Raw genomic sequence first — 11133 nt, 5'->3', positions numbered from 1 at the left:
CAGATAAAATCAGCAAAATTCTCCACAAACACAATATCAAGACAGCCTTCGGCACCGACCAAAAAATAGCCAACATCTTAAGAAACCCCAAAGACAGGATCCAGCTAGAAAACCAAGGAGTCTATGAAATACCATGCAAAATCTGCCCAGCCACATACATTGGACAAACTAATAGGAGAATAAATGCCCGCATCGCAGATCACAAGAATGCAGTCAGAAAAGAAGAAAAAACTTCCTCCCTCTTCCAGCACCTTAAAGCTACAGGACATTAAATTGATTTTGAAGGAACCAAACTAATCTCCAAAACTGAACACCACAACAAGAGAATAATTATGGAAGCCATCAAAATAGAAAAACACCCCCACAACATGAATAAACGTGACGATACCTCCCGCCTACCAGATATCTGGAAACTAGCCCTAATCAACAAACGGGTCCTAGCCACGAAAACTGACACCGGACCCAGAACAACACAGTACGCCACCACCATTCACCCTCACCAGACCCAAACCCAAGCCCAAACCCATCCCTCAGAGGAAATGCAACCACCATCCAGAAGCCAAACCACGACAACATCACCAGCTGCTGCACCTCCCTCTGACCCCCACACAAAGCAAATGGAGACACACCATGAACACAGAGCTAGACCGAAAACTCGGAGCCAAACCAAAGCCCGGTATGCTACATCACAGCCTTCTGCTCTGGACATCACATCACAGAACTTAGGAGGTTACAACGCTAAAGCTCAGGATGTTACAACACAGCCAACCACCCAGGATGTTGCAACACAAAACTCAGGATATCACTACACTAGATCTCAGGATGTAATCACACAACCCATTACCCAGGTCGTTATAACACAAAAGACTAATGGTCACACAGCCAGCACCTCAACTACTCAGGATGTTATGAAACAGCCAAACAATCCACAAACAATGGCTCCCACACAGCCAACCAATCCACCAACAGCAACTAAGCCAGCACTCCACCCACCCCCACCAGTATTTATAGAGAGACGGCAGCTCCGATCACACTTTGCTCGCACAGGCACGAAGCCGAAGACCCCAGCCTGAAGATGACGAGTGGGACCTCGTCAAAACGTCGCCAAGATACTCTCAATCTTACACGGGAAAAGACCCGAATACAGCAAGACCTGCATACACACACACACACACACACACACACACAAACGTGTATATACATGTGTATATACACATATACATATATATGTAAATATATACGTACACACTTCAATGTACACATTTCTGCTCAAGGACCATTGTTAGTTAACATGATTTGGAATCTAGCAATATTTATGGGAAAGATAAATTGATTTTTACCCCCACCCCACCCCAAATTTTGTTTCCTTCTCCTGAGGGACATTTCAGTAATTTTGTGTTCCTTCTTGCTGTATAACAAATTCCTTTTGGAAAGAGTCTTTCTGCAATAGGTTAACAGTTCTGAAGTTTTGTGTGCTCATTTTTGGCCTATTAATTGCCACTTATGAATGAATTTCTGCCACTTACAATATCTCATATTATCACAAAATAAACCATTGAGAGAGCCAAATGTGTTTAATGTAGAGAAGATGAAAGGAGAAAATACAAACTAAGCTGGTTTTAAATATGCTATATTATATTTTTGTGTAATCTATACTTACTTGCTCCTTTGCAAAGTTATGCCCTGATCTAGATATGCTTTTCAAGTTACATGAAGTTCTGAGTATATGTGGTTTTTGTTATTGTTAAATGCTTATACTGAGGGTTGTATGTAATGATACAAAAAGGAAAGGAATGGAACTGAGTACAAGAATGTCCAAAGATGGTTTGGTTGGAAGTACAACAATATCAGTGGGCTATGCGAAGTACAATTGGATGTTTGAATGGGAAGCAGTGTGGTGCATAAAAGCAGAATATCATAAGCTACTGAGATTCCTATCACAATCATTGTATTTGTGTCTTGTAGGCCTACGTGGCTGCCTGTCTCAGTACTTGCAAAATGTACTATCCAAGGTAAGAAACATTTTACATCAGGGAGTGGAAAAGAAAAATACTGTGTTGATACAAATTAGAGGCAGAAATTCATAGAGATTTTAATATTGCTACTTGTCTTTTTGCAGCCACCGGTACATTGCACAAGCTTCTGTGGACAAGAATTCCCAATTCGATGTTTCGCAGTTGAAGCAAAAAAAGTATTTGTAAGGGACAAACCACATGTAAACATTGGAACAATTGGGCATGTGGATCATGGCAAGACCACATTAACAGCAGCCATCACTAAAAGTGAGAGTTGGGGAGAAATGAGTGCAGTTTGTTAAAGGGAGACCAAATAAAGAGACCCTTTTTATTTGCTAGAGGGCCATTGATTTAAAGAACCACCAGTAAAGTATTGGAGCAATTGACTAGGTTGATCCAGAGCTATAAGTAAACAGGATGGTGTAAAATTAAAGCTTGATATTAAAAAAATTCCCAGGGATAGTTTTTTTGAGTTGGGTTCTCTGTTTTTAGTTAGCATTCACATCTAAAATCTGCTTCAGCCTTTCTATTGGGAATAAAAATGTTACCCTTCAATAATAATCTTAATTGATGACTATCACAACTTATTTGAAGGTGTTAAGGCTCTGTTAGACTGCAAGAGTCTTCCAGAGGATTTCAGATCACTTCAAGCATAATATTGTTTCAAAGTCTCACATGGTAGACTTAATGGTTTCTCCTTACTTGAAGCTCAGGTGAAGAATTAAACACCATGTGCTTCTCCCCCATTTTTATCAACTGCAAGAAAGACTTTGATGCTGTTTTCTCTCTATTCATACTTATAATCACATAAGGGAAAAAAGGCTGAGATGCGTAAAAGTCCTTTTTGCTCATTCAACAGTTCAGAAAATAAAAGGGCCTTTAAGCATTGCTTGGCTGACTTCTCCTCTCAGACAAGGAATAGCAACAGCCCTTCAAATCTTTCAGTTTAAACACACGTGATGCCACGTTCACATTTTTTGTTCCAGTTCTTTCAGAGACCGGAAGTGCCCAGTACAAGAAATATGAAGATATTGATAATGCACCAGAAGAGAAGGCCCGGGGGATTACAATTAATGCCTCCCATGTAGAATATTCAACAGCCAACCGCCATTATGGTCACACAGATTGTCCTGGGCATGCTGATTACATCAAGGTAGGCACGGGAACTAGGATGCCAAGAAATCTTTTGAGAATTCCAATGTTCCTATTTTAGAATCTCTGGCAGAAGGTACTTAATGATTGCACTTGCAAGATGTATTTAAATACATGGACAATTTAAGAAAAAAAATACAAAAAGTATCTTTCCTGTTTGAGATATTTTTGTGCCAACCACAGTGATCTAAGCTTAGTAAAATGTTGGAAACTGACACATTTCCTATTCTTTTCTCTATAGAACATGATCATTGGAACAGCACCACTAGATGGCTGCATCCTGGTGGTGGCTGCAACAGATGGACAAATGCCACAGACTAGAGAGCACCTTCTGCTTGCTAAACAGGTTGGTTGTAATCTAAAAAACACAGCTAGTGATCATCTGATAGATTTGTTCAGACAGGGCAAATTTAAGCAATTTTCCCTTCAAGCAAGGGAAAAAGTAGGAACCTTCTTCACATCTTTTTTATTCCCTCACATTATTCTAGATTGGAGTGAAACATGTGGTTGTGTACATCAATAAAGCTGATGCAGTTGATGATAAAGAAATGTTGGAACTAGTGGAGCTGGAGATCCGTGAGCTGCTTACAGAGCTGGGCTATGATGGGGAAGCAGCTCCTGTAATTATAGGGTCTGCTCTATGCGCTTTAGAGGTCAGTGTTATGTTGCTTGAACTCTGTACCTTTTATTTCCTCCCTTTATTAAGATGTATTACTGACCCCTGTGTTTTTTTTGTAGAACCAAAATCCAGAACTGGGATTGAACTCTGTCATAAAGCTTCTGGATACAGTGGATGAATACATCCCTGTGCCAAAACGTGACCTTGATCAACCTTTTCTGCTTCCCATAGAGCGTACTTACTCCATTCCAGGTACCAAACGTTTATATTATACTCCACACATCCAAAGATGGGGATTCATTAACAGTAGAAGATAGCTTTTTTAATTTATAATTTAACTTATAATTTAACCTGGCTATAATTTGTTCTAGGGCGGGGCACTGTTGTAGCAGGTACCCTTGAACGTGGTATTCTTAAGAAAGGGGAAGATTGTGAATTTGTGGGTTACAAAACACATTTACGCTCTGTTGTGATTGGTAAGTAGAATCCTCCCTCTCCCCCCTTTTTTTGCAAATTTGGTCTTCCAGTGGTTTTTAGCTTAGCTTTTCTCATTATGTTACTGGTCCAATTGTTTCTAAACAATTATGACCTGAAATTATGTCTGAGGCAATCCTTAAAGTATAGTTTTGTGGAACTGGGGAGGCTACACAACATTTCCAGAAATATGTGTGTAATTGGCTTCAGGTGTCGAGATGTTCCACAAACAGTTGGTCCAGGCACAAGCTGGAGACAATTTGGGTGCTTTGATCCGGTCTGTGAAGCGAGAAGATCTACGGCGGGGATTGGTCATGTGTAAGCCTGGCTCCATCCAGCCACATCAGAAGGTTGAGGCTCAGGTGAGTGAGGGAAATGTATGTGGGAAGGCAGAATACTAGGTTGCTGCCTCATATCCTGTAGAGGGCTGGGAAATAGAGATGTCCATAAAACTTTGGAGCACATCTTAACACATTACTAGGGAATGCTAGGCTAGTATCCCTACCTGCTCTCCCATCCTGTAAAGCTGAAACAGGCAAAATAAATTGCTTTGCTTTCATAGGTTTATATCCTGACCAAGGAGGAAGGTGGCCGTCAAGCATCTTTTGTGTCTAGGTTCATGCCAATTATGTTCTCGCTGACCTGGAATATGACTTGTCGCATAGAATTACCCGAGGGAAAGGTTTGTATCGCTTTCCCCCTACTAATTCACTGCCAAGTAGTGGGGTTTGTAACGTGTTATTTCAATATTTCTAGATTGCCACATTTCTTGCAGTTGTGGACGAATACATGCCTAAGCGTAGACTGCCATCTCTTCATACCTTTCCTCTTCTATTGCTGTAGGAAATGGTGATGCCGGGCGACAATGTCTGCCTTAAGCTCATACTGCAATACCCCATGGTCTTGGAGCAAGGACAGCGGTTCACTCTACGGGATGGATCTCGAACCATGGGCACTGGAGTGGTCACAAAGATACTGCCACTAGCTCCAGGGGAGGATTGCTGGGATAATTAAGTTACACCAGCTGGAATTGGACATGAATACTTCCTAGAAAACTGATGACACTGCATCTAAGTCTGCACAGTAGACGAACATGGCAATCTTGGCTCAAAGAGGGTTCCACCAAGGGGTTGGGGGCAAGGGTGAGACTTGTTTAAATAAAAAACAATCAAAAAGTGAGTGTGAGCTTTTCTTTCCCCCTCCAGAATCATCCCTAGCTCAATTCAGGTGTGCTGAAGCTCCAAAACATCTGTGCATCGTAAGTACATAAACTTGCTACCCTGTTTTCCTGAAAATAAGCCCTAGCATGATTTCTCAGGATGCTCGTAAGCCCTACCCCAAAAATAAGCCCCAGTTAAGATAGCCAGCCAGACGCATTTAGTACCGTATTTTTCCGAATATAAGCCCTAACTGGAAAATAAGTCCTAATGCGTCTTTTGGAGTAAAAATTAATATAAGACCCAGTCTTATTTTCTGGGGAACACGGTATGCAACCTTAATCCATTACAGATAAGCAGCATTAAAAAGCAGCACATTTCCAACAGAAGATAATATATGTAGTTTGGGGTTGAACTGTGAGCTTCTTGGGTGTTCTGTGCTTTTACTTGCAGACATTTCATTACCCAATCAGATAACATAATTTTGGAGCACCAAGAACCCTACAGAAGCATATATTTGTTATGTTTTTGTGCTGCTATACATAGAAAGGAAACACGAAATCACAAAATATTGAAAATGTAAGAAAAAAAATCTGCATGTGTAAAAAAGTGGAGATGGAAATTATTACTGTTGTTTTGATGGAAAAGAAGAAATATGATTTGCAAACTAGCTAAAGTGCTCATTGGAAGAAGTGAAATGCATCACTTTATGTTCTCCAGCAGTATTTTAACTCTGCATTGACAAAGGGTTTTTTTTTAAAGAGATGTTAAATACTATCAACCATACACAGCCTTATTTTTGCAACTAATTACATGAACCACTAACATCATTTTGATAAAATTTAATGTACAAGTTTTAGCCTGATTAAGCATTGCCAACCTGTTTCACAAATATGACCAGCAGAATTATAGTAGTTGAGAAGGGACTAATATCCTTAATTCTAAAGTTTGTTTTCTTCTATAGTGTTTTTTTCCTGTTAAAATAAGGACTTTTCCTTTACTCACCATTTCACAACTGTTGGTTCAGATTACAGCTGTAAGATTCCTATATACAATGCCAGATCCCTTATACCTCAGATTTGATAGCCAGGATCAAAGTAAGACTATGACACAGGGTGACAAATAAAAACTGAATTTCATTGAAGAGCAGCAAAAAGCTCATGGTCCACAACACTGAACTTAACCTGCGCTCATTTTAAAAGAATTCTCAGATGGTGACTTGCTGAGGCATAAAACTGGGACTTTTAAGTTATTCAAAATGGTATCTGCTAATAAAAAAGATTTAACATCTCAGTCACACCATCATCCTTGTTTTCTTTTTTATAACTACTCTGAAAAAACAATAGTAACTTAAGACTCCTACAGAGCCTAAGTTGAATTATGGCACAAATATACCATTTCTGCTCATCCCCAAAGTCCTTAAATTTCATATGGTGTCATTGATTCCAATAAAAGCATCAATTAAAATTTTAATTTGGTGTGTACTGCATTCACAGGATAACCCCAGCACTAAAAACTACTGGTTTAGGGTTTGTTTCACTGTCACTCAAAACTACTAATCCTTGATGATCTATTTTCAGAGAGGAAAATTATGCTATTAGACAATAATGCTGAATTCCAAAACAGTTCTTCAAGTCTAGTTGAGCTACGTATGCTGGACAGGTCACAAAGTCTTCCTCTCTGATGCTGCAGAACCACAATTAAGGATTGTTGTTTACAAACTGGCCCTCCCACACATTCACCCCAAGTCCAACATTAGTTAGTTTAAAATTTTATTTTTTTAACTTTTTAAATATTTTTACTTAATAAAAAGTCAAGATTTGTCCATATGGTCATGTCCTTGTCAAGTTAATGTGGGAAAGTGGCACTTGCTCTAGGAACCCCAATGGAGTTATAAATAACAGAAAATAAACCCTGCCCTCCTCTGGGCAATGGAAAGGGGTCTTGCTCCATCCCGCTGGTCAACAGTACCCTGGGCAGGCTTCACTAAACCAACGGAACGGAAGGTGCTTGCCAAGAGGGCTGGGCCAGACTGCATCCCTTCAGAGGCCTCTAACTTGGGCACAAGGGATGGCCCAGGCTTGGGGGGTCAGCAACAGAGCCATAGCTGGCTGGGGTCTCAGGTCACAGGGAGAAGCGTGGACATCAATTCCCAGGGGTGTGGAATGATAGCTGCTGGGAGGGATGAGACTGAACTGGAAAGAGAAGAAAGAGGCAGTGAGGACCACAAAGGCACACCAGAGTCCAAAACAGTATTATCTGCAGGACAAGCCCTGCCCAATTGCCATCAATGCTCAATCAATTCTTCAGAGCAGTTAATTTATCTGATCAGAAATGCCACCCCTATAGACATGCTAGGTGGGGATGTTTGGTACATCCGAGGGCTCATCTTTCCTATTTAGTCCACCTTCTCCCCACTCCACCCCTGGCTTTAAATAACAGTCTTACCTTGGTGGTGCCCTATGTATGTGTAGGGGGATGGTGTGGAGGCAGAAAGGGTGGGCACACCACTCTGGGGCACACCTCCTTGAGGGGGTCCACCATGAGTCTGTGACGGATGCAATAACATGACTTGGGGAGCTCCAGGGTGAGGTGGTGGGGCAGCTGCAATTCCAGTCTGGACATGGGCCTGCAGTAGACAAAAATAGTTTGAGGATTTTAATAAATGACACACCAATTTATCAACTAATTAGGCCAGCAGAGAAAATGCCAATTTTTCTAATTTAGGAACATATATTTAGCAACTGATGTAACTCATGCTACTGAAATTTAGACGAGGCACTTAACCTAATTCCAAGTATTGTTCAAAGAATATTTAATAATGAAACATTATTAAATAACAAATAATTCATGGAACAATTGCTGTTCTTGCTCACTAATACTGACACAATCTTTGCTCAAACTTATGTAGTACCCTGTTGATTTTTAAATGATTTTTCCCAAGCAATCCCAGTATGTATTGAAGTAGATAAAATCATTACCCTGCCATTTTTCTCATACATCAACTGCCGCAAAAAACCCCTTACTGGTCATATCCATCTCCTGAGTATTTATGAGGACAGAAATGTCTTCCATGGTCAAGACCGCTGCCCCCTTTCCCTTCCCAGAGCCAGGCATACTCACCTGAGTGACATGGGCCATGTTGGTGTATCCGTGCTGCAGCTGCTGATGGGCATGAATGGCATAAACTGCCGGCTGTGGGAAACCGCTCTGTGGCGACTGAGCGCTGGGCCCCGGGGTCATGGAGGGTGGCGTAGCTGCCAGTGTAGCAGCGTGGTACAGGTTCTGCTGCTGCTGAGCACTGGCCAAGTGAGGTGGTTGTCCAGCTTGGTGCTATAGTAGAGAGCACAAGAGTCACACTTCAACCACCAGAGTTTGCAGTATTTTTTTCTTTTTGTATTATTGCCAAAGAAAATGTTTAGTATTTTATAGAGAAAAGCAAGATTTTAAACTCAGGTTAGCATACATTTTATCCGTGGGAAGGATAGAAAATGACTCCTTGTTTTATTAACTTTGTTTTTAATTACAGCTTTTATTAAATTAGCCTTCCAGTTCTCCGATCTTCTTCCTATAACACATAACCCCCTGACTAATTTATCATGCTGTCATAGATTTAAATTATTCACATTTTGAATGTGTTTCCAGAGAAAGTAAATTTATTTAGAGATCCTACCCAAAAACTACATGTCAGTTATGGTGGGTAGGTTCTAACCACTCACCTGTCCTCAGTTCTGCATTTCCCTTGCAGAAAATACTCCCCCCCCAAACGTCTCTTATATTAATACCCAAATCAAAAGTAGTTACAAAGCAGCATCTTGTTTAATTCCTAGATCGCATTCCCCCCCCCCAAATAAAGCATGCAAGGATTAATAAGTTTGTCCCTGGAGCTTCAATTCCGTAACAGCAGTTTCAGGAACTGAGATAGACAGAGCATCACTTTAAAAGCAAGATTCCTTTTCATGCCAACCTAGAATTTCTACAGCTTCAAGGATCATGGTGCTCTAGGACCAACTTCAAATGTAAAATCAAATAGCAGGGTGTTGAGTGCCAAGACAAGCATTAAGTGTCTCCTATGCAGTAACCCCATACTTGGTTCCTCCCCCTCCCTCCAAGTACCTGCACAGGGCTGGGGGCGGCATGTTGTGTTTGCTGCTGGTTGCCCGTGGGTGTGGTAGCTGGTTGAGGCTGATGCGGATGCAGCTGTGTGGCATGATGGGGATACGATTGATGCACTGTGGCTGGGGAGAGAAGCAGCAAGCAGCAGTCAACAAGGCAACATGGGGGGGGGGGAGAAAAAAAGCTCAGACTTTCAGCTAACAATAAAGGTACCATAAAGAGTTTGGGGCGTAGGCTGTTCTGCAGGAGGATACTGTGGAGTAGATGATGAGACGATAGCTTGGGGGTGACTGCCAGATGTCATCATACGGGGGTTACTCTGCAGCATGGGGGCAAACACAGGCTAGAGGGAAGGAAAAAGATAGAAAATGTGATTAAAACAGATAAAACACACATATCTGGTTTCCCTTGAATATTTATTGTCCCCACCTGCGAGGGATAGTGGGCCATGGGCTGCATCATAGTAGGCTGTCCTGTGAACTGCTGGGGATTGTATGAGATGTATGAAGAGTATGGAGTTGCAGCTACCAGAGGGGGCCCTGCAGCTGCTGCTGCTTGCATAATGGGAGGAGCTGAGGTGGGCTGGTGCTGGTCTGAACGCTGGGGAGGTAGAGACCCTGTTCAGGAAAAAGAAATGGGTTAAGAAAAGCCATTTATACTCTTGTGTTTTTTTTTTTCTCCAAGTGGCTGAACAGTTGAGCCTTCCAGGCAAATTTCCCATGATCAATGAGGCTCTGGCCAAGAATCTCACCTTTAGCTCGGTATTTCCCTTGCTGTCCGGGCACAGAATTGGAAACAGGATAGGGGTACATCTGAGGTGTCTGCAGAGAATAGCAGTAAACTAATTAATTCTAACGGTATCCTTACTACCGTGCCTGATATACTTCATAAAGAACCAATAATTTGCAGTGCAAAGATAGGACCATTCAGGTATCGTTCTCCCCACCTCACCTGCACAGCTGGGCTCATGTGAATCTGTGGGATGTAAGAAATATATTGTGTGCTGTACATGCCACTTTGCCCTGGTGTAATCACTGGGATAGAGGGTGTAGAATGGGTGCGTGGCCCTGGTGATGTAGGAGTACTTGGTGATTTGTTCTGGGGGAAAAAAGGCAGCCATGATTAGATATTTAACTATGAAAACAGCTAAGAGATTACTGAACATGCTGTTATCCCCCAAAAAACCCACCCCATCAACCCATACTAGTCCCAGAGCTAGTTACGCACCACAGAAAGAAGAGTCTTTGACGGGTTGAATTCTTTTGCATTAGGATTCAGTGTTGATTTCTTCACCTGCCTGGATGGGAGTATAATGGAAATGAGACAGGAACACAAACATGCCGCAGTCTTATCTACAGGTTGGCCTCGATTTATAACAGTTCTGTCATGTGTCTGATTAATGAAACACTTAAAAGGACTTTCAGGCATATTTTTTCCTAAAAGCATTTATTAAGGTTACAGAGACGTCAGTACAGCATGGTGGAAATGCTTAGGTCTGGCTTCTCTTCCGTTACGCATATACATTCTAAGCATTTCCCACCCCCTTATTTTGGGGTCATGGTTCACATCTTCCAATCAACTTGGAAGATGTGATTTACTT

At 41.5% G+C, this 11133-nt stretch overlaps 2 protein-coding genes across 2 annotated transcripts; one reads left to right on the top strand and one right to left on the bottom strand.

The window, feature by feature from the left end:
- The first annotated feature begins 1811 nt into the window (after positions 1-1811).
- On the top strand, positions 1812-5420 carry LOC107300063 (elongation factor Tu, mitochondrial-like). Its single transcript, XM_015829406.1, has 10 exons — positions 1812-2012; positions 2120-2282; positions 3002-3168; positions 3409-3513; positions 3656-3820; positions 3906-4038; positions 4158-4262; positions 4471-4622; positions 4823-4942; positions 5104-5420. Exons 1-10 carry the CDS (start codon positions 1812-1814, stop codon positions 5272-5274), a joined length of 1482 nt encoding a protein of 493 aa, XP_015684892.1. The 3' UTR covers positions 5275-5420.
- A 1391-nt stretch (positions 5421-6811) lies between these two features.
- On the bottom strand, positions 6812-10830 carry LOC107300062 (ataxin-2-like protein; the record flags this gene model as incomplete). The annotated part of the gene is made up of 9 exons (XM_015829404.1): positions 6812-7612; positions 7866-8046; positions 8541-8750; positions 9534-9655; positions 9747-9876; positions 9963-10150; positions 10285-10354; positions 10485-10631; positions 10761-10830. Coding segments are annotated over 9 exons (1168 nt in total), but the record flags the coding sequence as incomplete, so codon positions are not given.
- Between the last annotated feature and the right edge of the window lie 303 nt (positions 10831-11133).

The sequence above is a fragment of the Protobothrops mucrosquamatus genome, unplaced genomic scaffold (assembly GCF_001527695.2).
Source record: "Protobothrops mucrosquamatus isolate PMUCROS unplaced genomic scaffold, P.Mucros_1.0 scaffold6052, whole genome shotgun sequence".
NCBI lineage: Eukaryota > Metazoa > Chordata > Lepidosauria > Squamata > Viperidae > Protobothrops > Protobothrops mucrosquamatus.
This window is presented reverse-complemented; position numbering and strand designations above follow the sequence as displayed.

Excerpts from the sequence above, each read along its gene's own strand:
- LOC107300063 (XM_015829406.1), top strand. The coding sequence starts at position 1,812 with ATGTCCAAAGATGGTTTGGTTGGAAGTACAACAATATCAGTGGGCTAT. Across the intron at positions 3,821-3,905 it reads CTGCTCTATGCGCTTTAGAG|AACCAAAATCCAGAACTGGG; the intron begins GTCAGTGTTATG and ends TTTTTTTTGTAG. Across the intron at positions 4,039-4,157 it reads GCGTACTTACTCCATTCCAG|GGCGGGGCACTGTTGTAGCA; the intron begins GTACCAAACGTT and ends AATTTGTTCTAG.